Source organism: Haliotis rufescens, unplaced genomic scaffold, assembly GCF_023055435.1.
Source record: "Haliotis rufescens isolate VD_foot unplaced genomic scaffold, xgHalRufe1.0.p SCAF_7, whole genome shotgun sequence".
NCBI classification, from domain to species: domain Eukaryota; kingdom Metazoa; phylum Mollusca; class Gastropoda; order Lepetellida; family Haliotidae; genus Haliotis; species Haliotis rufescens.
Window position 1 is genome coordinate 29,518,491 of NW_025964361.1, and position 27,113 is coordinate 29,545,603.

Sequence of the window (27,113 nt, forward strand, 5' to 3'; positions counted from 1 at the left end):
GTCAGAATAGGAGTGCATTATAATTGGATAAAAACTTAGGTCATTACAATGATCGAACGAAGAAATATATCATAATGTCATCAGTCGATATAATCAAAGGAATGTAAATAATCTGAGAACATTTTGCATTTACTGATAATTTTTTATTCGTTTACCTTGAAATTCGAAGTGCGGTCTTACATGTAAACAAATATGGCGGCGAAATACAACCGTCGTGTAAATGTCATGTGAATTTTTCACATCTACGTTTCATGCGATTATCTTTGATTTCTCTAATGCATTTTCACTTATGAATCGCATCAAGTACTTTCAAATGTAACCAAAATGGCAACTCAAGACCTCGTGTTTTTGAATGATCAAGGCAAGTTCTTGTCAAACCGGCATTTTCTCTCATGTTTCAACATGCACATAGCCGAGTTAAAACGCATTTCTGTTTGTCTACGTTTTTTTCACAATCGAAATGATGACTGAAAAATGTTTCACTCCAGGCTCAAAGGCAGTTAGATATGTATCTATTCTAAATCGCTACAAATTATAAAACAAATTATTTTAAGAATGTAGATGAAATACCAAAAAAGAACTGTCATTATTATCAAGAGCAGAATTTCTTATTTGGTTAACTAGGGCTACGTTTTGTCAAATCATGTACATGCACTCACCACTTTTATGGTTAATTTTGTTGTCACTTCAAAAGCACTAACTCCATATTCAAAGTTCATCCCCAAATTGCAATCACGAAAATGAGGAACAAGGTATAAAGCATTTTCATCCATTCCTGCATGTCCAGTGCTGATGACCATAATGAGCCAGGGGATTCCACAATTATTCATTATTTTATTTTTTTAATTATTATTTTATTATTTATCATTATATTATTATATAATTATTTTGTATACCCCACTTATCCAGGTACTGATATCTGCTCAAATGAGGTTTATTTGTTCCCCAACCAGTGGATTCGTATGCATTCAAATTATCTTTCTCGAAACTCCTTGGGGAGTATTCAATAGGGCTGGGATGGGTAAATCGGGTACTCGGGTCGGGTGGGTACTGAGAAGGACCCAGGTACCAACAGGATTACCCGGACCTGTGTTTAGTCATGTGACATATTGTTTAAAGACAAAAATGATCTAGAACTATATGGTTACACTACAATTTTTAAGTCACGAATTTTCACATTTCTTTCTGACTATGCACCCATTCCTTCTGACTTTTTTATTTGAATGATACAACTTCAGTGTATGTATGATCAGATTATTTTATGCGTGTATCTAAGTACATTTTGTCCAGGGCTACATCTCAAACAATTCTCAATGAGACATTTTGTACCTATCTCTTTGAGACCTACAGCAGGTACCCGGGAAGGGTCGGGTAATAGGGTGGTGGGTACCCAGGTAGTAAATTTGGACTATTCGTCCCAGCCCTAGTATTCAACCCAAGCTGCCTATGGGCACTAGAGGGTTTTTACACTCACCTCATATATCAGGTACCCATTTCCTGCTGGGTGAACAGAGGGATATATGAAATAAGTCATGTGCCCACTATGACACTACATTAGTAGTGGTCCATGGATGGCACTGCACTCAATCAGTAGTTGTGAAGCTGTCATCAGCCAGCCAAGTACTGTTCCCACAAATGGAGCAGCTATCCATTTCTGTCAGAGCTGTGAATGCATGATGACAACTTTCCTTCTTCTACCATCAGCATCTGTGTTGAAAATTGCTTTACCTCCTTGTGTTATTCCGGGGTGTATATGGAGGCCCAGCTGCTGTTCATTTACAGTGTTGTTAAAACTGTGATGTAAGCACTGGGAGTAGGATATTAGTTTCTACTGATCTGCACAATGGAGAGATCTGTTACAACCCATAAGTAATAGTAATAAAAATAGTATGTTAAGGTAAGCTTGTCCTTGTATTAATATGGTTATGTACAATGATGTAGAAAGTTGTTTAGTTTCCGATGTTGAGGGACCTGCTTTAAACTTGATATATGCATCAAAGATTCTTATAATATCAACATTCACTGATATGCAAGCAAGTTGATACACAACCTAATCTGGATGTTTATTGAATTAACATTAAAACAATGTCTCTTTATTTTCAAATTCTTAAATAATTAATTCTTTGACAATTAGACATGATATTAAGTTGATAATCAATCTGTCTGTTCAGATGGAATTGACTTAATAATCAATCATTGACTCCAACACTATTCAATGGAGTGGATCATTTATATGTATTAAGCTCTCCTTGTTTATGCTTATTGTCATTTTTCCTTTTACCTTACAGTTGTGCGACTAAATGCTCTGTTGGCCAGCTATCAGAGGAAGTACCCTTCACACACACCAGAGGTGAGGTATCTCCTAGACATGAACATGCATGCAATCTCATTAAAATCCGATCTTAGTGCTCACCATGCTCACTATTGCTAAACAAAGATCTGAGGACATATCATAACAAGTCACGTCAGGACGACCTTTCACCTGATCAGTCAGAGCATCACCAGATCGGGAAAGTGACAGTCAGAATGTGTTTTGTAATCATGCAACCCTCAAGAAGGTTAACAAGGGGTATTCTGTACTGAAGTTGAGGGCTGTATGACTGATTACGTCAAAATCGTCTTAATTTTCGCTTGAAAGCGATAAACATTTCTGTTTACAAATTTGAAGCAGTGATGTCACTTATTTGTTCTGTTTTATGAGGTGAATCTGATATATATGTAATTGACCTTAGGATTGTAGTCATGTAATTATTTTAATTACAGCATACCCTGATAATGAGTTATCTCCCCTGCCTTGCCATATTAAAGTGAAGTTCCTGATAGTGTCAGCCCGTTCCTGGAACTCTATATCCTATCACTGCAACTGGACACCACTCCCCTCTGTGCAACCTCAACCATGTCTGACTTATCATCTACTTAAAGTCACAAACAATCCATGACTGCTGTGACGCTGATTGTCCACTGGAAATAGCATGTTATTATCTCTATCCATTAACCAGTCTAATGAGTATGTATTGGAGAAGTTGGAGGCTTTTCCGATTGTCTGCAATCTCAAACCAATGTTTTTACACAGACATTCATCTAAGAAAAGTAAATAGGTCATTTTCTAAGTTTACTAAAATTATTAACTCCTCCCATAAATCATACATATAGACACACAAAATATATAATTATGTCACAGGATGACAAAGATGTCATACACTGGACGGAGTTAAGCAATAAATCAACAAAGGTCAGTGTCAACAATGGCTTTGAAAGAAGGAAACAGTTGACTAGGTTTTGGTCAGACGATGCTTGTTATGCTAATCAGAACACTTCTTTTTTAAAAACAGCTTCTGGAGCCCGTTCCACAAAGTGATCTTGGCCCTAAGGCTGTCATAACTCCCATACATTAACATTGACTTACATCAGTTGTAGAGCTAAGGTGGCTTTGTGGAATGGGACTTGGGTCTCAGAAACAATCTAACTGTAGATCTACTGTTTGTTGTCAGCCATATTTATGCTCTAACTGACTATCTGTCCTTCTATCAACAGGCTCAAAGCAGGTCTCTTGTACCAAGTACCACAGACAGAAGGTAATCTACAGTAAAGTGTTAATGTATAGTGTATATGTAGGGCTTGGATCTATGACAGGCCTCTACAACCCTAGTCATCCCCAAGAGGATAGGGGCAGTCGGGTAGCCTAGTGGTTAAAGCATTCGCTCGCCACGTCGAAGACCAGGGTTCGAATATTGCTAAAAGCGGCGTAAAGCCATATTCACTCACTCACTCCCCAAGAGGATGTCATAGACATATGTTGTCATTCGGTCTTGACATCATGATCATGTGGGGGCGGTCAGGTAGCCCAGTGGTTAAAGTGTTCGTTCTTCACGCCGAATGCCCGGGTTCAATTCAATTGGGTACAATGTGTGAAGCCCATTTCTGGTGTCCCCGCCGTGATATTGCTGGAATATTGCTAAAAGCGGCGTAAAATCAAACTCACTCACTCATCTCATGTTCACATGATGTCATCAAGGGATGCTGGCTGCTTTGTTCTTGTGGTGTCTTGTTGATTCTTCCTTAACTCTTTGCTCTGGGAACCTTTAATACTTAGAGTATGTTTTAACATGATTTTTCCAAACAACAGTTTGTATTATTGATTATGTTTGGGGACATGCCATTGCAGGATCTGAGTCTTATTTAGTTTGCTTGTTTGGCTACCTGGATCTTGGAAGTGCAGAATTATACTGATATGTTACAATTAACATGATAAGAAGTTTGCATTTATCTGAATTTTATTATGTTGGTCAGGGGTGGCCTGTTGTCTAAGGCACTGCAGTTTTCTGCACAAAGTTGACTCTGCCATGTGTGCTAGAAAGCTATGATCATGGGTTCGAAGTCTGTACTCACCCTAATGATATTTGTAGGTTTGTCAGCACCATTACCATGCTTGTGGGTTTTACCACAGTGGTAAATATCTAAGACCATCATCACAGCAAGGTTTTCTCCTGCATCAAGCTGACACACTGATATTACTGAAGTACTGTTCAAAGCAGCATTAAGCGCGACTCACTGTTATGTGAGTTATCTGATCTTGACTATGAAGGGGAAACGCTGTTGACATCTGGTTTGTTTCAGTGGTTTGACTCCGCTGCTGATCGAGTATGATGGCATCATTCATGCACAAGAAGCTGAAATAAGTCATCAAAAGGTATGAAAAATACATTCATCTCACACTGACACACAGTTACATGATACATTTGTGTGTTTATTTTTCCTTGTTAAAGTTAGTTTGTGATTTTGACCTTTTTGGGAAATTTATTCCATATCATATTTGTGAATGTCCAATAATTTGAGAAAGAGGACATTTCTTTTTCCTTGTCCCTATCCGTGATCCATGTAGGAGACAGTCAATGCTGAAGGTATTTTATTTCTCTTTCAGGTTGAGCTGAGTAAACTAAGACAAGCCATTGATGAACTGCTTTCAGAAAATGAGAGGTGAGAATGAGTTTTACATTTCTTTTCTGCCAACCCAGTGATTTTGTTTAAAAAATGCTTAACTCACCTGGGGCCACGTGCACAAATCTATGTATCTGGTGTATGTCTATGTTCGGTTATGGGAGGTACGATAATCTTGGCACAAAGATCGCTTGCAAACTATGAACCCAGGGCAATAACCCAGTGTCAACATGGTCAAGTCACTTTTTCTTTTTCAGAGCAATAAATGACATTATGATAAACAATAAGTTTTCTCCACAAATTCCAAAGCCTTCAAGTTGTGTCACAGTGTTTTGATTTAAGGTTTTTGTGTATCATGAATACACGCTAGTAGTTGATGAGCACCCTATGGACAAATACCATTGTGACTAATTCTGGTGTGTCATATGCATGTTACTGTTTAGTGAGACGAAAAAGGTTGTTGGTGCAAAGGATAAAAATTGTCATCTGATTGATACAATCAGCCAGACAGTAATCTTGTATGGTACCAGTTAGTGGCAGTGTTTTGCATCATGCACTATTCTTTCACTGCTTAACATGTTCAAGTCATGATTTAGAGATATTTTTGCCCTTTTAATTGTACAGGTGTGCCCTCCCCCCCTCCACCCCAAAGTGACCAAATTCTCTGCTTTTACACATTTTTGTTTTAACATTTATATTTCTAGAGTATCCCTTTAGGAATTAAATACTGCTGACAACATTTGTTTTCTTTTCTTTTGCCTCCTATATGTCAACATGCTGTCTGTGAAAACCTGTAACAAGGAAAAGGGAGTGTCCGTAAACATGTTAAATCCTTATTACTAGCCACCATTCACTCCTTGGTATGTTTGTTTGTTGTGGTCTGATACGTTTAATGGACGGTTTCAGACTGGGTGGTGAACTCCGTGAGAATGTGGAAGCTCAGCTCTCAGCGGGGATGGGGATGGTGGGACTCTCCGGGATGGATGAAGGAGCACCTGCACAAGATGACGACCAGATGCTGTACAACTTCCAGGAACAGCTGAAGATGGCTGCAGAGGTAGGGGAGGGTGGAAGATGACTGCATAGCGATGGGAAAAAGTTAGTCATTTACCAATACCTGTCGACAGAGGACAATAAAGCAGAAACATAAATGTTACAGATTTTACCCAATCTCATTAAAATCAGATCTTAGTTCTCGCTGCCGCTAAACAAAGATCTGAGGACATCCCATTAAGGGTCACGTCAGACCGACCTTGCGCAAACTTTGACCGACCAATGGAATGACCAATCAGAAGGCAGCTTTCTCGTGCTTTACGGCACTAATTTCAAATTGGCGACTACGCTTCAAAACATATTTTGACAAATTCTCGTTCACAAATTTGAAACCTGAACAAAAGAACATTCTGGAATGGCTAATATATGGTCTAGATTGTATAGATTCAGTCGTTAAACCCGTAACTATTGTTCGGGATTTTCGAGGTTGCATGATTATAAATCACATTCCGACTGTCACTCTCATAATCTGGTAAGCCACGTTCTGATTGGTCGGATGAAAGGTCGTTCTGACGTGACCCCTAATGGGATGTCCTCAGATCTTTGTTTAGCGATAGCGAGAACTAAGGTCTTATTTTAATGAGATTGAGATTTTACCTTACCCTGACTCCTACTTTTGCTTATCTCAAATCATTTCCGAAAGGTGTGGAAACTTCCTGAACTGTGTTCTGGGAGAACAGACAAAACAGCTTACCCGAATGCACCCCTGGTCTGTGCATGCACACTGGAAACATGTGACCAAGCTGGTATTACTCATTAATCTCACAATATCGCGCCAACTGTGCGGATGGGGGAAACTTTCCTGAGCTTTGTAATCCTAGCCATCCTATCAAAATTAATCTGTCCAGATGATGAACTCTGTGTATAAATAGTCAATGCAGAGGAGGCAGTTCAAAGAGCAAATTTTCTGGTATCCAGAAAGCTAAGGACAAGCGACAAGTCTTCTACCTTTCATAGGCCACAAGACAGGTCATGTGACCAGTCCAGCCATGGGCGAGGGTCCAGAGAATGCCATGCCTACCGATGAAGCTAAGCTGATGAACAACTGAGAACTTCCACCTCCAGCAGCTCATGTACAGCCCGCAGCAGTAGGTGGAAGGCTGGCAAGATATTGGAGGAATTGGGACAACACCAACATACTCAAGAAGGGCTACAAGTTAACTGTAAGCGAGTAACCACCTCTCTCACTCAACCTGCCGCTCATCAGATATTTAGGAAGTACTGCAAGCCAAGCTAACACAAGCTATCAACACTCTTCTCATCAAGGCAGCAGTTGAGATGGACCCCTAACTCCAGGCTTTTATTCACTGATCTTGGAACTCAAATGAAAAGTTTCGTTTAATCTACAAAATGAAGGAATTCAACAAGAAGTATCTTCAAAAACCAGACAATTTCGGAATGCTACATCTTCCTCTGCTAAAGCAGTTGATGAAGCAGCAGGATCATCTCATAAGCGTCAATCTACCAGACACCTACCTGCACATGCCCATCCATCCTCCGCAAAATACCTGCGATTCCTGTTTTAAGGGCAACACGTCCAATGGGCAGTCCTGCCCTTTGGAATTTCTATGGCCTTGTGGTTGTTTTCACATATAACTAAACCAGTTGTAGCTTTCCTGCACAACAAGGGGATCTGATGTACCTTCTGATGTACCTGATGATGGAATTAAGCATATCAAGCAGTAGAACTAGTCAGACATCAATTGAATTTCACCCTGAAATTGTTAACCCAACTTGGTTGATCAATTATCAGAAATCGGGACCTCAAGTTTGTAGGAATCAGATTTTCTCACAAAGCAGAATCTTATTCAAGGGCCAGAAGATCGGTGGATAACGATTCAAAGCTATCTTCCAACAGCTGTTCATGGACAGACTTCAGTCAACCAGTTGCAAGGTCTACTCACATCCTCTCAAGCACTGATGGTAAGAGGCAGACTGCAGCTACGTCCCATTCAGAGATTCTTAAGACCATTCCTAGATCAACCAGACCTGAAACTTCTACATCCACAAAGATTGAAGAAAAACCTGCATTCTTGGACAATCAATGTCTGCGGAGGAACCTTTTTGAACGAAATGGCCTTCAGCATCTGTTCAGTGACACCTGCCTGCAAGGGTGGGTGCTTCCTTCAGTGAAGAGTAACTTCCAGGGTTTATTCAGCGGAAGGAAAACTCCTCCACATCAACGATCTAGAGTTCGATACAGTCATCAGAGCTGTCACTCATTGGGCTCAACAGCTGAAGAACAAGTTGTTGATGATAAGAACAGGCAACTCAACTGTGGCATTCTCCATAAATCTCAAACGACAAGCTCTGTGGCCCTTCAATCTCATTAAAATCAGATCTAAGTTCTCGCTGCCGCTAAACAAAGATCTGAGGACATCCCATTATGGATCACGTCAGAACGACCTTTACCATACACCGTATACTAGTATACTGTCTTGGTCATGTGTTTCGGTACTCATGCGCAGACCAGGAGTGCATTCAGATGAGCTGTTTTGTCTGTTCTCCCGGAACACAGTTCAGGAAGTTTCCACTATGTTTCGGAAATGAGTTTAGATAAGCAATAGTATGAGTCAGAATAAGTATAAAAGATTGACTCTAAGATAATTATGTTGTTGCAACTGAGATTCTCTTGTCTACAGGAGAAGGAATCAGCTGAGCAGAAATGGAGAGCGGCTTCTCAGGAGATTGACCGTCTGGAGAAAGAGCTAGAGGTCAGTCAGGGTCACTTCAGTTATTGAATAAACACTTTGTATAATGTAAGAAATAAATGACGAGTGGGAGTTCTTTATCATACAGTAAAACACTGCATGGAGAATGAACCACTCGGGACTGCACTCATTCTCCCTACAATGTTTATCGTACGATAATTAACGGCTAAAGTCGATTATTTTTTTCATGAAATATCAACATTATGAACAACCTCTTTAAGGATGTTAATAAAATGTACAAGCTATGTCGAACAAGTTCATTTTATGAACAGGTTGGTTAAGTTTGGTATTTCCCGCATGTTCTCACAATCCTCACGTCGATTACCTGTACCTTTTCTCCCAATACCGATCGTCATATCCCTCCCACGTTTGGATGCGGTTGCTCAGCCACTATGTTTATCTGTGTAGCCCTGCTACATCTCTGGGGAACAACTCACTAGGTTTTGTATGCACATGTTGCTATGTTTCGTTAAATAATGAAAGAGGCTGTATATATCTCATGGAAGTCAAATGAGCCTTGCTCTGTACATGAAGTTTGTGTGAATGCAACCGTTGCCAGATGTTGAAGCAGTGTTATGGCTGCAAGGCTATAGCACATGTTCTGTGACAAATATTGCCGTTTTCGCGATGTATATGAGAGGGCTTGTTGGTTTTTCTCCTGCTTGAACCAAGTCATGTCGTCAGTTAAACATTACAAGTACACCACAACGTGGTACATTAATAGGGAACATGACTTCTACTTTTGACAGCAAGTTGTAAAATACTGTGTTCCAGGCTGAGAAGGAGTCTCATCAATGGAGGGTGGTGGAGCAGCAGGCACATCAGGTACAGGGATGCAATCACCTCCTCCGTTTTCAATTTTAATGTTTTCTTGGAGCTTTCATTAGACTGAGATTCTAATGGCTATAGAAACTCCATGTACTGCATTCTCGGTGAGCTTCAAAGACACTGCTCTTGCAAAAACATTACTCTCACATGTCAGCATATTATTTTACTTCACGAAAAACAAATGCGTAAATTCTGTGACCTGTGTAGCATTTGGTTTTTTTAATATTAAACTGTTAGTTTTGAAAATTATTGCCTCATAACCTGTTGTTGTTGTTGAGATTTAAGGATATTATTTCATATTTGACTTTGAACTATGAGGATAACGCCAGTAGAGTGTTGTGAGCTGTATATTGCTACAAGACCGTGTACTGTGTTTCCCAGGTGAAGGAGCAGTACATGGAGAGTATGGCCTCTGTCACAGCCCAGGTGGAGACCCTGCAGAAAGAGCTCAGGTGAGAGGGAATTAACAATAGTCCACTGCCTGATGCTGGGAGTGACAGGTTGAACCCCCTGTAGGGACTCCAGGGCTCTGGAGCCTGCTCCAGCATGGGTCGGGGTAAGACAACGCAAGTACATGACCAAGGGAGGTAACTCACAATATGTGTTGCAGACATGGAAGTGAAACAGTACAGTATCTTAACACATAGATAAGTGTTGAGAAAAAAGTCAAAGTGTCAACTGTGTGTCATATTACCATTGAAATCTAGGAATTGGGTCTTGGGTTTTGAGGCACAGATACTATCACTTTTGTATCCATCACAGTCCTAAAGGCCAAAGACTCGTGAAGATCCGGGGTAGAATAGGTCTTCAGCAACCCATGCTTGCCGTAAAAGGCGACTATGCTTGTCGTAAAAGGCGACTAATGGGATCGGGTGGTCAGGCTCGCTGACTTGGTTGATGCATGTCATCGATTCCAATTGTGTGGATCGATGTTCATGATGTAAATCACTGGATTGTCTGGTCCAGACTCGATTATTTACAGACCGCCGTCATATAGCTGGAATATTGCTGGGTGCGGCGTTAAACAACAAACAAACAAACCTAAAGGCCAAGAGTGGGACAGGACTCCATTCAACAAAGCAATCTTATAACTCTATGTCAAGGTATGGAAGTTACAATAGCCCTAATATTCGCTTTGTTGAATTAGAGCCAGGTTCCCAGGATCCCATACAAAGTGAGTGAGTGAGTGAGTATGGACTACGCCGCTTTTAGCAATATTCCAGCAATATCACGGTGGGGGACACCAGAAATGGGCTTCACACATTGTACCCATGTCGGGAATCGAACCCGGGTCTTCCGCGTGACAAGCGAACGCTCTAACCACTAGGCTACCCGACCGCCCCTCCCATACAAAGAGCTGACTATGGAGGATTCATTGGTCAGACTCCGTGGCAGGGCTGGTTGTGTCCTCGCACTATGCTGGGGTGGGTCAGGCTTTTGATCTTGGTTGATTATCTCCAGGATCCTGTGCACTACCTGGAATATTGCTGACTGTTGCATTAAACAACATTCACTCACTCAAACGCAAAAAATGGCATGAATCATTGCTTATGATATCAACCACTCAGATGGTACTTGTTGTTTTCCTGCCTGGCCGCTCAGAACAAGTGACCCTTGTTTCCTGTCCCAGGGATCATGACTAGTATGAGAGGCCCATTTTGGTGTTATCATATAGGCTATCATCTTCCTGAGGCAAGCGCATCCACTAGCCTTTTATTAGTCTTGTTTCCATCCTTGCCACATCAAACCCACTTTCCTGTGCTAAATATCGATAGTCCAATCAGAGAACGTTTCACAAAATCAACATCCACGACTGTACACCTTCGTATGAAGGTGATTTACCGCTGCCTGTCTTTGTTGACACGAATATGTCTTCTTCATCTTTTACACCCCCAACGATTTTTGTGTCAGGGATGAAATTGCGATTGTTTTCGTTATCTGATCGACGAGGTTGTCACCATCTTTGTGAAGCTATACGAGATAAGAGCAGTGATCTGATTGGGTCTTGTGTTTTCATTACAATGGGCACAATTCGTGATCTACGACCTTGATGTGGCAAGGATAGAAACTAGCTTTGATATAGGCTAGTGGAAACGCTTGCCTCGGGAAGATGATAGACTATCATTGGCTGGGCTTACTAGTTCAAACAGAATTCTCAGAACCTGGACTCTGGACTTGTGGCTAACATTATAGACTTGTAATATATGTTCACTAAGAATGGTTGGCACTTCAGAACACATTAGAAGACCGTACAATACACTGTTCCAGGCAAGCCAGGATGGAGTTAGTGACCTCAGAACAGGTGATGAAGGACCAGAAGAGGACAATATCTGACCTGCAGTCGCAGCTCTCTTGGAAGGTGAGATCATGTACACCAGGGACATGCACACACACATACTGAATATAACAGACTTTCCTTGAGACTTTCCAGACGTGAAAGCAACATGTTGTAGTTACAGTAAACTACGGTTATAACAAACGCAAAGGGACCACTAAATTTAGTTCGTAATAACCGTAGTTCGTTGTAAGCATATATACAGCATATATACATCAACTGGCCGGGACTAAAAAATAAGTTTGTTATATCCGTCAGTTCGTTATCATGGTTATAAGTGTGTTCGTTATTAACGTAGTTTACTGTATATGAAAAGCAAACAATGTTGATCAGTTTGCTTGCTTTTTTGTTATTTTTTCTGACCCACCAGATTCTTTGTATGGTACACATTTCAACGATATGCTGAGATGTAATGATATGCTTGCTTCGCTTACGAGATCTCGATACAGTACTTCTATTTCAAAAGTAGCTAGTGGGTCAGGGACATATAGGCTATAGGTCACTGTGAATGTTTATTGCTGGGAAATACAAGAGAATCTGCATTAGCTGCTTATTACTCACGTTCTTACACCAATATAACTTGCAATGTAATGTAGCATATGTATCGTGATACACGGGTTGTAAATCGATGTATTGTATCCTGATACGAGGCCCAAAATGTATTACCGTATCGTTACACAAATATTCAACAGACCTGTATACCTGTCCAGAATTAACACTGTTGTTAGTTTGTTGACCACCCTTGACCTGGGCCCACTTGCACAAAGCGATCTTAGCACTACAACTATTGTAAGCCTATGTTAAAGAATGGGAGTTACGATCATCTTAGCGCTAAGATGGCTTTGTGCATGGGGGCCCTGATCACGCGAGTGAATTGTTTGTGTTGTCAGGATCAAGAGAAAGCAGATGTAATATTCAAGGAAGGCATCACAGACACAAAGATGATTGAACTGAAAAAAATCATGGATGATCTCAAACACCAGTAAGTAGATGCATCTCCAAGCTTCACATTTGATAAGGACCGCCTCCGTGGTCTTGTGGTAGAGCGTCTGCCCGGAGAGTGGAAGGTCCAGGGTTCGATCCCGGGCCGCGTCATACAAAAAGACGTTAAAAGATTGTACTTGTTGTTACCCTGTCTGGCGCTCGGCATTAAGGGGCTAAAACAAGGACTGGTCGGCTCGGAGTCAGTATACTGTGTCTGAGTGGGGTATTCATGTTAAACTGCGGCATGGTATCTCAGTGAGCTAGCACTATAAATCGGCATCAGTCCGGACTAGTACAAGCAGCCACACACACACATACACGTGCATGCACGTCGCTATATAAGTGCAATAATCTTGGACGCGACGTTAAACCCAATTTCACCTCACCTCACCTCACATTTGATAAATACACAAGACTGGGAGGGTTGCTCAGAGCTCAAACAATTCACAGTCATGGGGTCTGAAGAGGGTCATCAGCACGTTTTATCTAATGCTTTGAAGATTTTGCTTAACTACGATTCAATCTTAGACTGGATCATGAAATGACCTTAGCAACATCAACACTAAGTCTAAGCCTGAGACCGTCATCATGGGACACACACACATGTTAACATACTACCGTAATCACAGAACTCTTCAACCAAGGGAGATTTGAAAGTTGCCTTGTGTATATATATGTATGGATGTAAGTTATTTACATAATGCAGGGGCCAGGAAACAAATGTCACACACTATTTGATGGATGGATATCAATTTCAGACTGTCACTGGCCAGTAGAGAAAGTGGAGAGCTGAAGCGAGAAAAGTTCGCCATGGAGACTAGGGTCTCGGAGCTTCAGAGGAGGAAGTGAGTTTCAGCTCATGTTGTTTTCAGGATAGATTTTACTGTTGCTACATCAAATGTTCTTCAAACACATATGGTCAAAATCACCATTTACCACCTGGATCCTTGGTCAGAATGGTCACATCAGGTCTATTTCTTGTTGTCATATTTGTTTGGCAGGGCCCCATTTTATAAAGCAATAACAATGACTCATATACCTTAACACAGACTGAAGGAAGTCAGAGAGTCATGCTCACTAATTGTAATGGTCCCCTGCCAAAAAAAGCCCAAACTGTATGGCACCCAGCTGAGTGTGGTGTGTGTGGTTACAGTTTTGAGCTGGAGGAGAAGGAAACGGATGCCATCATGAGAGTGCGGGATGCGGTACAGATGGTGGAGAACGCCGTGCTGGAGAAGGATCAGGTCAGTCTATGGTCAACACTTGGAGTTTACTCTGGAAAAAGAATGGAAACAATTTGAGGCCTGTTATTTCACACCTCTGGTGCTTTCTAAATCCATTTAAAATTCTAAAAACAAACTTTATAACATTTTGGAATTCTTTGAGGAGCATTAGTTTGTTTCATTGTTTGTTATCACCTTTTCACTTTATTGTTTGTCATAAAAATTGCAGAATATTTGCACTCATAATAAAATGTGGGGAAAAGACAAAAACACTATCCTGCGTCAGTGCCTTGATGTTCATGATATAGCATACAAGGTGCAATCTTGCACTAAAACTATCCTGCGTCAGTGCCCTGATGTTCATGATATAGCATACAAGGTGCAATCTTGCACTAAAACTATCCTGTGTTAGTGCCTTGATGTTCATGATATAGCATACAAGGTGCAATCTTGCACTAAAATTATCCTGCGTCAGTGCCCTGATGTTCATGATATAGCATACAAGGCGCAATCTTGCACTAAAACTATCCTGTGTCAGTGCCCTGATGTTCATGATATAGCATACAAGGCGCAATCTTGCACTAAAACTATCCTGCGTCAGTGCCCTGATGTTCATGATATAGCATACAAGGTGCAATCTTGCACTAAAACTATCCTGTGTCAGTGCCCTGATGTTCATGATATAGCATACAAGGTGCAATCTTGCACTAAAACTATCCTGTGTTAGTGCCATGATGTTCATGATAGAGCATACAAGGTGCAATCCTGCACTAAAACTATCCTGCGTCAGTGCCCTGATGTTCATGATATAGCATACAAGGTGCAATCTTGCACTAAAACTATCCTGCATTAGTGCCATGGTGTTTATGATATAGCATAAGAGGTGCAATCTTGCACTAAAACTATCATATGGGAGTAAGGAGACAGGACAGGCGTAGTGCTACCAGAGATTTGTGGAAAGTGCCTAGATCACACTCTAGGGGTCCTGCAAGATGTGAGTAAGATCTTCCACAAATTGTGTTTCAGGCGGAGGTGCAGAGTCGCCAGAAAGACGACGAGATTGAACAGATGCAGGATGTTGTCAGTAAACTCATCAATGAGGCAGGAGTTAGGACACGCCAAGAGGTAGGAAGCGTTGTATTCCTTGGCCTGGCCTTGACCAGGTGGTAGAGTGTGTGAGGGAGTGGGGTTTAATGCAGTTCAACAGTGTTTCAGTAATGGCCAGAATGCATGCATGTAACATGGCATGTTAACAAGGGGAACTGCATAAAGGAATGCAGGTCGTAGATGTTAATCTTGGATTCAAAGAAGCAGATCCTGGTATGGCTAAGGATGCAACTCCTTACGTGGCTGCCAACATCAATAGGTAGACCTGGACGTGGGCCCAGTTCCCTGAATCAATGCTATTTTAGTCCATGTCAGATTAGGTGTTGGATGATTATCTTATCAATACAAATTTGGTAAATCTATGTTAAAATGGGTATTTTGTGATGTTAGCACTCTGAATAGGGCCATGTCTAACTGATGCCTATACTTTGTCCCTGTAGGTTGACGCAGTGAGGAAACAGTGCAATGAGAGAATCGTGAAACTCACCGATGAAGTCCATTCCCTGGAGATGGTGAGCCTGAGTTACTGTCACCACCGTGTCTTGTCTCCAGTTTATGTTACCACTTTTGCTGTTGCAAAGTTGACACAATGTATGGATAACAACTTCTTTAATTACTGTTAATGCAACGTGTCAGTAAAGATCCTTATACTGTTGTCAAGCAAGTCAGTCTTGCCACACAACGATATAAGGACCTATACCAAAATGTCGCCTTTACAATAATTAAAGAAGTTATCATCCAAAAATTGTGTCTGCTTTGTCATCCATCAACTTCTAAGTAATGCCTATCAAACAATTCACTTTTGCTGTTGCTTTCTTCTTTTTGGAAAGATCTATTCATGGCAATGTTTTTGTACAAAATGTAACGAATTTTGGTATTTGTATAGTTAGTGGTAGGATTGGCATAATATTTCATAAGAACAAGAATTCCGCAAACTATTAAATCTTTGCGTGAACATTCTAAGAATTTATCACTTGTAGTTCATTATTTTTATATATGCTGATTAGCAGTAAATGTGGATAGTCTGAAGTTTGATGCTAATGTTCGTAGTTTAGAAATGAGTAAACAACATGATGACATTCCAGGAAGGGGCGGAGAGGGAGGCCCAGATTGAGAGACTGGTGAGGGAGAAGAGATCCGTGGAGTCCGAGTTGGAAAAGGTCAGTGATATATCTCAAAACAATTCCAACAATATCTATATCTAATTCTTTTAGCAGCCTGATTCAAGACAAGCCTTGAATGAGCATCCAAAGCTGAGTGGCCAACAAGAACCTAACTCACTCGACCACATGTGTAAAATGTCTGGTCCGGATTATTTACAGTCTGCCGTCATATTGCTGGAATATTGCTAACTGCAGCGTTAAACCCCCTACAAACAAACTTGTGTGAAATCCACAAGCAGATCAAGGGTTCTAATATGGGCAGATTGAATTCGGACGACAATTAACACATCCTGCCAGAGTAAAGGAAACAACTCTACCTGGCCCCTATCCCTACACCTACCTGGCCCCTATCCCAACACCTACCTGACCCCCATCCCAACACCTACCTGGCCCCTATCTCGACACCTACCTGGCCCCTATCCAAACACCTACCAAACACCTACTTGGCCCCTATCCCGACACCTAACTGACCTCTATCCCGACACCTACCTAACCCCTATCCCAACACCTACCTGACCCCTATCCCAACACCTACCTGACCCCCATCCAAACACCTACCTGGTCCCTATCCCGACACCTACCTTGCCCCTATCCTGACACCTACCTGGCCCCTGGCCCAACACCTACCTGGCCCCTGGCCCAACACCTTCCTGGCTCCATCCCAACACCTACCTGACCCCTATCCCAACACCTACCTGACCCCTATCCCGACACCTACCTGACCCCTATCCTGACACCTACCTGGCCCCCATCCCAAAACCTACCTGGCTCCATCCCAACACCTACCTGGCCCCTATCCTGGCCCCAATCCCAACACCTACCTGACCCCTATCCCGACACCTACCTGACCCCCATCCCAACACCTTCCTGGCCCCTATCACAACACCTACCTGGGCCCTATCCCAACACCTACCTGGTCCCTATCCCAACACCTACCTGGTCCCTATCCCGACACCTACCTGACCCCCATCCCAACACCTACTTGGCTCCATCCCAACACCTACCTGGTCCCTATCCTGACCCCCATCCCAACACCTACCTGTCCCCTATCCCAACACCTACCTGGCCCCTATCCCAACACCTACCTTGCCCCTATCCCAACACCTACCTTGCCCCTATCCCAACACCTACCTGGCCCCTATCCCAACACCTACCTTGCCCCTATCCCAACACCTACCTTGCCCCTATCCCAACACCTACCTGGCCCCTATCACAACACCTACCTCGCCCCTATCCCAACACCTACCTGGCCCCTATCACAACACCTACCTGGCCCCTATCCCAACACCTACCTGGGTCCTATCCCAACACCTACCTGGCCCCTATCCCAACACCTACCTGGGTCCTATCACAACACCTACCTTGCCCCTATCCCAACACCTACCTGTCCCCTATCCCAACACCTACCTTGCCCCTATCCCAACACCTACCTGGGCCCTATCCCAACACCTACCTGGTCCCTATCCTGGCCCCTATCCCAACACCTACCTGACCCCCATCCCAACACCTACCTGGCCCCTATCCCAACACCTACCTGGCCCCTATCCCAACACCTACCTTGCCCCTATCCCAACACCTACCTTGCCCCTATCCCAACACCTACCTTGCCCCTATCCCAACACCTACCTTGCCCCTATCCCAACACCTACCTGGCCCCTATCACAACACCTACCTCGCCCCTATCCCAACACCTACCTGGGTCCTATCCCAACACCTACCTGGCCCCTATCACAACACCTACCTGTCCCCTATCCCAACACCTACCTTGCCCCTATCCCAACACCTACCTGGGCCCTATCCCAACACCTACCTGGCCCCTATCACAACACCTACCTCGCCCCTATCCCAACACCTACCTCGCCCCTATCCCAACACCTACCTGGGTCCTATCACAACACCTACCTCGCCCCTATCCCAACACCTACCTGGGTCCTATCCCAACACCTACCTTGCCCCTATCCCAACACCTACCTGGCCCCTATCACAACACCTACCTCGCCCCTATCCCAACACCTACCTGGGTCCTATCCCAACACCTACCTTGCCCCTATCCCAACACCTACCTGACCCCTATCCCAACACCTACCTTGCCCCTATCCCAACACCTACCTGGGCCCTATCCCAACACCTACCTGGCCCCTATCACAACACCTACCTCGCCCCTATCCCAACACCTACCTCGCCCCTATCCCAACACCTACCTGGGTCCTATCCCAACACCTACCTTGCCCCTATCCCAACACCTACCTGGGCCCTATCCCAACACCTACCTGGCCCCTATCACAACACCTACCTCGCCCCTATCCCAACACCTACCTCGCCCCTATCCCAACACCTACCTGGGTCCTATCCCAACACCTACCTGGCCCCTATCACAACACCTACCTGGCCCCTATCCCGACACCTACCTTGCCCCTATCCTGACACCTATGAGGGGCGTTCAATAAGTTTTGTAACTTGGGCATTTGTGTTTACACAAACAATGTCAACTTGTGGCAGGTGTGACACTAGTCATAACATCAGGTTGACAAGTTCCAGACACAACAATAAGTTAGATGTGATGGCTTCATTCACCTAAGGGTGGTCACAATCATGGATTCTCTCAAACATGAACAATGCGCAGTAATAAAGTTCCTTACATGCTCCGGTTCACAAGTCAAGATTTGCACAGGCCGCCATATGTGAATGTGGATTCGAACAGTTAAATAACCCTCCCTACAGCCCAGACTTAGCCCCCAGTGACTATTTCCTGTTGAATGCAAATGAAATCTGCCCTATGTGGAAGACGCTTTCAGGATGACGAGGACATAAAGGCTGCCACAGAGGCGTGGTTGGAGGGCCGATTGCAGATTTCTATAAAAGTGGTATTAAAAGCTTGAAGGACAAATGGAATAAGTGTATTGAGGTGAATGGAGATTATATTGAAAAATAAAAGAACAAAAAATATTCTGCGACTTGGTCTTATATTGAAGTTGCAAAACTTATTGAACGCCCCTCATACCTGGGCCCTATCCCGACACCTACCTGGGCCCTATCCCAACACCTATGTGGCCCTGGACCCTAAAGTGACCCCTGCCCTGATCCTACCTGGCATGATGTGATAGTCTTTGAGGAGGCATCTTATTCCAGGAATATAATGTGTCCCCATCACGTGTTACAGATCTACAAGGATGGCATCGTGCAGGGCTCCAAACAACACAATGCATACGAGGATCTGAACCGGCGAGCTATTGATGCGGAGAGACGTCGCGATGAGGCGGAACTTAAGGTGGACACGCTGGAGTCTACACTGAAGCGGGAAGCAATGAAGTGAGATTTGTCATAAGGTCAAAGTGACCTACCATATTTCATCAAATAGTAAATCTGCACCTATATTTCTCAATTACTACCATACTCTCATTTGCATTGAATAGACATTTGTGTCTTGACAGGGGTTTTTTCAAATCCCAAACTTTATGAAGATGCTTTCACCTACAAAGATGCACTGTATTATACTTTTGGTATCACTTCCTTCCTCCCTTTGACATGGTCTTTTTGCACAGTGTCACTTGTTAATCTGCCTGGTTCCGTTGGTCATGGCTTCACCCTGATGATAAGTTGGTCAGCACCATAATCATGACCCTTATCACATTATGCTTTCCTCCTATATGAAGCTGCAGCATGGTTCAAAGTGGTGTTACCTTCTCTCTGACATCTCTCCCCTACAGCTCTGAGCAGCTGAAGGGCCAGCTTGAGTCCCAGCTGAGCGGGACGCGGGAGCGCCTCATGATGATGGAGCTGGAGTTTGAGAACCTGAACGACGACCGTGTCCGCTACCTCGATGAGATCGACAAGCTGAAGCGGCAGCTTCAGTCTGCCCAGCAAGACAAGGAGGCTGCGCAAAGGAAGTACAACAAGCAGGTGAGCGGTCAGGACATGATAAGTGTTTTTGTTTTATGATGGTCGTTGTTTAGTTTTTGTATGTTAAAAGTATCTTGTCTTTTATGTCAGCCTATTAGATTCTGACCTACTTGTTACAAATTATAGACAGCACAGGTTACCTAGTTGCTAGTGCCATGATTTGCTGTAAAGAGTTATGTCCCCTAGCCATGCAGGATCCACTGATCATGGGTTTGAATCCATAGACAGCCTTGTTTATGATCCTTACCAGCACCTTGCATGTGCTTGTGGGTTTCACAAAAGTGGTAAACATCTCCCACCTTCAACACATTTTGCTTCACTCCAACATTAAGCTGACACGACATGATTTAAGAAATGCCCAACAATGTGACGATGAATGTAGTAGCTGTTTTGTCCTCTGCAGTCGGTGATGATGGAGCAGGGGCAGCAGCTGAAGATGCGGGACTACGAGGTGAAACTGCAGTCAACGGAGGATGCCAACAGACAGACAATGCTGGAGCTCCGCAAACTCCTCAACGCCCAGCAGAGGATGAGTGCAAGGTAACAGCTCACTTTGGGCAGGGGCATCGGTCAGGGAGAGGGGACATTAAAATAAATACTACACACCCATTATTCATTAATACAGAAACAATTTATCAGGTTTTCATTTTCATACAAATCTGTGTCCGAGTAGAGAGACATGTCATAATGTCATGCCCACAATAAAGGCATGTCTACATCAGTCATATCCCTTACTGTATGTTTATTAGTTGAAAAAAGATCTTCACATATTAACTTCAGGTGGAAAGAGGAATGCAATACCATTACACAGAAATTTGAGGTCAAGGTGACAGATCTGAGGTCAGAGGTCAGCATGTTGAAGCGGAGAAATGAAGAGTTAACATCACTATTGAAGGAGAGTCAGGAGAAGACCATTGAGGTCAGTCAGGTTGTTTTGTGAACCGAATATGAGTGTTTGCTGCAGTCTGATAGGTGGAAAATGTTAAGTGTGAATTCAAAGGATATGAATAGTTTCTTGGTAAATATGGTTGTATTTCTCGGTACAAAAATTGGGTGAAACAAATGCTAACATTTTGAAAATATCTTAACACCCAATACCCCTACCCCAATCACCCACCTTACCCCTGTCCCTACACCCACCCAATCACCCACCCCACCCCTGTCCTCACTCCTATCCCAATCACCCACCCCACCCCTACCCTAATCAGCCACCTCAACCACCTCACCCCTGTCCTTACACCCAACCAATCACCCACCTCACCCCTGTCCTTACACCCACCCAATCACCCACCACCTCACCCCTGTCCTCACTCCTATCCCAATCACCCACCCCACCCCTACCCTAATCAGCCACCTCAACCACCTCACCCCTGTCCTTACACCCAACCAATCACCCACCTCACCCCTGTCCTTACACCCACCCAATCACCCACCACCTCACCCCTGTCCTCACTCCTATCCCAATCATCCACACCACCCCTGTCCTCACTCCTATCCCAATCATCCACCCCACCCCTGTCCTCACTCCTATCCCAATCATCCACCCAACCCCTGTCCTCACTCCTATCCCAATCATCCACCCCACCCCTGTCCTCACTCCTATCCCAATCATCCGCACCACCCCTACCCCAATCACCCACCTAACCCCTGTCCTTACACCCACCCAATCGCCCACCTCACCCCATCAACTGCAACAGGAAGAAAATAAATCCACTAAGGATTCTGAAAACATCTATCAGAGAAAAAGTTTGACACCTATTGCAGACATTGAAATTTCTAATAATGGAAACTCAAAGTGACTGCTCACAAGACAACACTGAACATGCTACTAAAGGTGGTAGTTGTGTGTTTGTGCAGGCGGAGCGTGTGATCAGCGAGTACACAAAGAACGTGAGGAGGATGGAGGACCGTGTTCGGGAGTCGGAGCAGAGGGCAGCCGAGTCGACCAGGAAGGTGAGTCTGTGTGTGGAGGGGATGGGGAGGATGGAGGACCGTGTGCGGGAGTCAGAGCAGAGGGCAGCCGAGTCCACCAGGAAGGTGAGTCTGTGTGTGGAGGGGATGGGGAGGATGGAGGACCGTGTGCGGGAGTCAGAGCAGAGGGCAGCCGAGTCCACCAGGAAGGTGAGTCTGTGTGTGGAGGGGGTGGGGAGGATGGAGGACCGTGTTCGGGAGTCGGAGCAGAGGGCAGCCGAGTCCACCAGGAAGGTGAGTCTGTGTGTGTGGAGGGGGTGGGGAGGATGGAGGGCTGTGCTCGGGAGTCAGAGCAGAGGACAGCCGAGTCCACCAGGAAGGTGAGTCTGTGTGTGGAGGGGATGGGGAGGTTGGAGGACTGTGTGAAATTTGTATAATATGTGTTTTATTCAAAACTAATTGCAACTATTTATACAATCGATTGTTTTGAATACTACTGGCATTTCAAAAGTCATACCGACATTGTATTATTGTAGAGCAAACAATTGCGATAGTTCAATATATCGTTTCACTCCTAATGTTTCGCCATGTCAACCACAAGCAGGTCACATGAGCAGCCTTGTGAAAGAAATAGAAACACTTTACGTGTTGGATATGGATATATTTATGTCATGAAATTGTGTATGTTTTTGCAGTTATCTCGGCATGTGGTACGGGAGAGACAGATGACGAGTGAGAGAGAGAGCTTATTGCAAGAACTCACTCGCAGTCACAGAGAGACAAACAGATCTCCCAGGTAGCGCATTACAACTAACACGTAGAGCTAATGACACAACATCAAGTAGTTTAGTAGCACTGAGGGCTCATGTTGGTACTACAGAAATCTACCCTAGACAAAATCCAAACACAGAAAAGTACCCAAGATAGTGATAGTGAAGTGTTGTTTCCCAGTCTAGGGCAGATAATCAAGTGGTTACAATGTAAGACCTTGCTAACCATATGTCATTATACCACAAAAACATTGATCTTTGTTTATTCTGTCAACCATTGGTTGTTTGTTGCAGACTTGATTATTGAACACTGCCATAGCACGGGTAAAATATTGCTTACTGTGGCATAAAACAACATTCATCAATCATTTGTTATATTTTATTTGAATTTTATTCGTTTTCCAGGGGCCAAAATATTTCCAACCTGAGTCACAGTGGCAGATTAGCAGAAAGTCTCCGAATGGCTGACATTTCTAACGGTCAAACAAACGGATCTCCAAGACAACATAGGCGTGATATTGATGACATGTTGTCCGAGAGATGATGTGACGTGACAAGACAGCATAGATCTCCCAGGCAACATAGCGGTGATATTGATGACATGTTGTCCGAGAGATGATGTGACGTGACAAGACAGCATAGATCTCCCAGGCAACATAGGCGTGATATTGATGACATGTTGTCCGAGAGATGATGTGACGTGACAAGACAGCATAGATCTCCAAGACAACATAGGGGTGATATTGACAACATATATAGATGCTATGCAAGCACTGTGTCTATAACCCAGTAGAGGAACTCAATGTTCTGTGTTGGTGTATGTCGTGCAGGGACAGAAATTAGCACTGGCCCACTAGCCCAGTTTCACTTCTGCCAAAGGTATCCTAAGGGCTAAAGTACTGCCGGAAATGCTAGAAAACTGCTCTTTGCCTGTTAAAAAAGGATATAATTTTTCACAGACTGTTGTTATTGAAATGTCGAGTACGTGAACTATCGCCCTACCTGTGGCTTCAAGTATTTCAGTCACAAGGAGTCCCTATCGACAAGTTTACGGGAGACAAATTCAAACGAAAACAGGAAGTTTATATTTAAAGTCCAATGATAGCAGTCTGAAACAGACTATAGAAATATGGGCATGTGACACCGTTATAATAATGTAGTCTTCATAAAACATCTAATCCACACACAAAAATCATTTTGAGAAAATTCTAGATTTGCATCTTCTAAAATGACAATATGACGCTGTGTTTGTTTTGTTAACATCTTTACATTTCAGAGAGACAGAGGGAAAACATTTATCAATTTAGATTGGGTGAACCGAACTGCCCAAGCTATATGGTTTTCAAATCATTCCATCAAGTCTATGGTATGATAATTAAAACAAAACAGGTATAGGGGTGGTCTCAAACACAAAACTGGGACGAAAAAGGATATTAGACAGCTTTGATACAGGGTGATTAGGCGTATAGTGTACAAGCTTTATGAGCAGAAGGTAACCCTGACTTGTAGTAGAATTTAGGAGGAATAAAAAATACAGTTAATGTTAACTGCACTAACTATTGCCCTCCAAGACATGGGATTTCGATACACTGCGCGTGGTGATGACCGAGCACTTTTCAGGGGAAAATATTCCATCCTATCTATGAGATCACATTATCTCCGCAACATTCATAACTATCACAGCCAGGGCGTCCAGATAATTCACCTTGATGAATCATTCCACTGACTACATGTGGCTGTCGGCAGATGGACAAAAAACATCCATGGTACCATCAGGTAAAGGTAATCGTGTCATTGTTTTGCACGCTGCAACCCACGCATTGGGGCTTATTGATGGATGTGTCCTAGTTTTCGAGGCGAAAAAGAAAACTGGTGATTATCATAAGGAAATTATAGGAGGTGATGTGTTGATAAACTGGTTGGAACTTAAGCTATTATCCATTTTAAACAATATCAGTGTCATTGTCATAGATAACGCCAGAATCAGATACTGTCGCCCAAACCATGAGTAGTCTGAAGGCGATCATACAGGAATATATGACATTGTCGACTTCAGACCATATGAAACGAAAGTAACTCATGGAGAAAATTCATCTAAATAAGAACTCTGTAAAGTACAGGACATATGTGCTGGCAGCACAACATGGTCACGTTGTCTTATGTACGCCAGTCAGACATTGTGAGTTAACCCTGTTGTGCCCATCTTGGCTAAGTGTAACGGGTTCATAGCAAGACATAACACAGCATTCAAAAGTACAGATTCATTTACGTCATCAACGGAGATAAATGCTACCTCAAGTAATCATCTGTAGAACAACAAATACTTCTGGATTCCAAAACTGCCATCTTCCAATACTCATCCCGTTTCATCGCTCTTAATTATTCCATCATGTTTCCAAGCAAGTTTAGTGCAGTACATATGCTTAATTTCTACCCAATCAACGCACATGTCAATTAAGTACAATAACAGCAATATTTGGAGACCACCCCCAACTCGGTGACATTTGCACCTGTGAGAATGCACGGGATGGTGTGAGGTCATCACCTCGGGACAGGTGTTAGGTAATTACGTCAGGTTATAGGCCATTTCATACATGCATGTCAACACACGAATATTTTCTAAGTTGATATCATTTTACCTGTAAAAGTACATTTTAGGGGTTATCACAGTGTCGGTTAGGACAGGCTAGATTAGGGCAATTTGCGTTATTTTGATTATATGCTCTATTTATAGTCCTATGACTCATATTAAGTAAATGAAGCCAGAAAAGCAGTCTTCAAGCATTTCAGACAGTACTTTAGTAGAATTTCGAACATTTTGGGGATGTTCCTGTATTTTATTATTCGGGCAAGTAGACTTTCAGGGTTAAATTCTGTCCTTGTCTTGTGTCACGGGCCAGGATCTACGTGGTTCCTTCAGAATCTAACAAAGAGGTGCTAGGGTCCACTAATAGTGCAGTCTTAGCAGTTTCCAGTACGATTATTCAAGCTACACCTTGTTTGTATGCTTTGGCTTAAAAAATAAAAGAATTGGTTCTCAGGCAATCAACCTGGGAAAGGGCCACCCTACATAAATGTTTTCCTTGATGAGTAAAATACTGGAATACAGTATTTGACTACCGTTGGACTTGGAATATTTAAGGATTTTTGGTTTTGTTTTTTTTCATAATGGAAATGAAAACGAAACATGCAGCGAACTTTATGATGATGTTGATGGTGCCTGAGAACCAAGACTATTATTTTTTTTCGCCTTATCAGTCTAGGTTATCACAACTGAAGACTCTGAACAGAGAGACGTCTTATTTTGACACTTAACACTGCCTTGACATCTGTTTTGAAGATGGGAAATAGAATAGTGGCAAATGTCTTAGCAGATTTTCTTTTATTTATTGCCTTCCTTTAAAGCTCTTTCATAATTGCAATTGTACCAAGAAATCAGTATTGAAAATTGAAAGTCGTATGATGAAACCAAAAAAGGAAGTTGCTCTTTTACCATGTTTTTTATATACTTAACCTGGGGCAACTTGACAACATTTAGGAAGCAGTGTTCTACATAACAACACTTAAGTGATCTGATTTTGTATATAATTATCTTGTAGAGGTCTCTATCTGGATGTAGGGTACTGTATTTTTACTGGAAGACATGAAAGATCACAACGATGTTAGTTACAAAGAACCATAACCCAACTCTGGATAATGTGATAAGATGGATACTTCTCATCAATTAGAAATGTGAATTTAAATCGAAGATGTTCATAAGAATGCTCCTTTGTTAAATCTATTAATAAACTGAAGCCATGGTGTAGAGAAAGGTGTGTTGATTGTTAAATGTGTGAAAGAAATGTGTGAAAGATGTTTGAAACATATGTACCGTATTCGACGTAATAAGCGCCAAGGGCGCTCTCAAAATTAGAATATTATTTTGGTGAAAAAAAAGGTTTGAAAGATAAATTTTGAGGTTTATGCTGACAGCCTGAAATGTTTATGTACGACAGATATATTTTTCCAGAATTTAATTGCCCATAATTAAGGGTGCATATAACGCACGAGTGTGTATTATACGCGAATAAATAAGTCTTGTGTACTTTAATCAATCGGAAGGGGTGCTAATTGGGATTGTTCACTAGCCAATATATTAGCAAATATCGCCGTGAACGCTTATTAGAGCAGGGCGCTAATTACGTCAAATA

The 27,113-nt window shown here is 42.8% G+C and overlaps 1 protein-coding gene across 1 annotated transcript; it reads left to right on the top strand.

Annotated features, from left to right (window-relative positions):
• Positions 1-183: 183 nt before the first annotated feature.
• LOC124148120 (sodium channel and clathrin linker 1-like) lies at positions 184-26,052 on the top strand. The gene is made up of 23 exons (XM_048387972.1): positions 184-361; positions 2,289-2,350; positions 3,535-3,575; positions 4,618-4,690; positions 4,922-4,977; positions 5,845-5,995; positions 8,634-8,705; positions 9,477-9,527; positions 9,912-9,982; positions 11,799-11,889; positions 12,756-12,847; positions 13,608-13,694; positions 14,003-14,093; positions 15,099-15,197; positions 15,620-15,691; positions 16,265-16,339; positions 19,503-19,651; positions 20,050-20,242; positions 20,646-20,782; positions 21,023-21,161; positions 22,100-22,195; positions 22,849-22,949; positions 23,329-26,052. The coding sequence occupies exons 1-23, from the start codon at positions 325-327 to the stop codon at positions 23,465-23,467; spliced, it is 2,175 nt and encodes a 724-aa protein (XP_048243929.1). The 5' UTR covers positions 184-324; the 3' UTR covers positions 23,468-26,052.
• Positions 26,053-27,113: the final 1,061 nt, after the last annotated feature.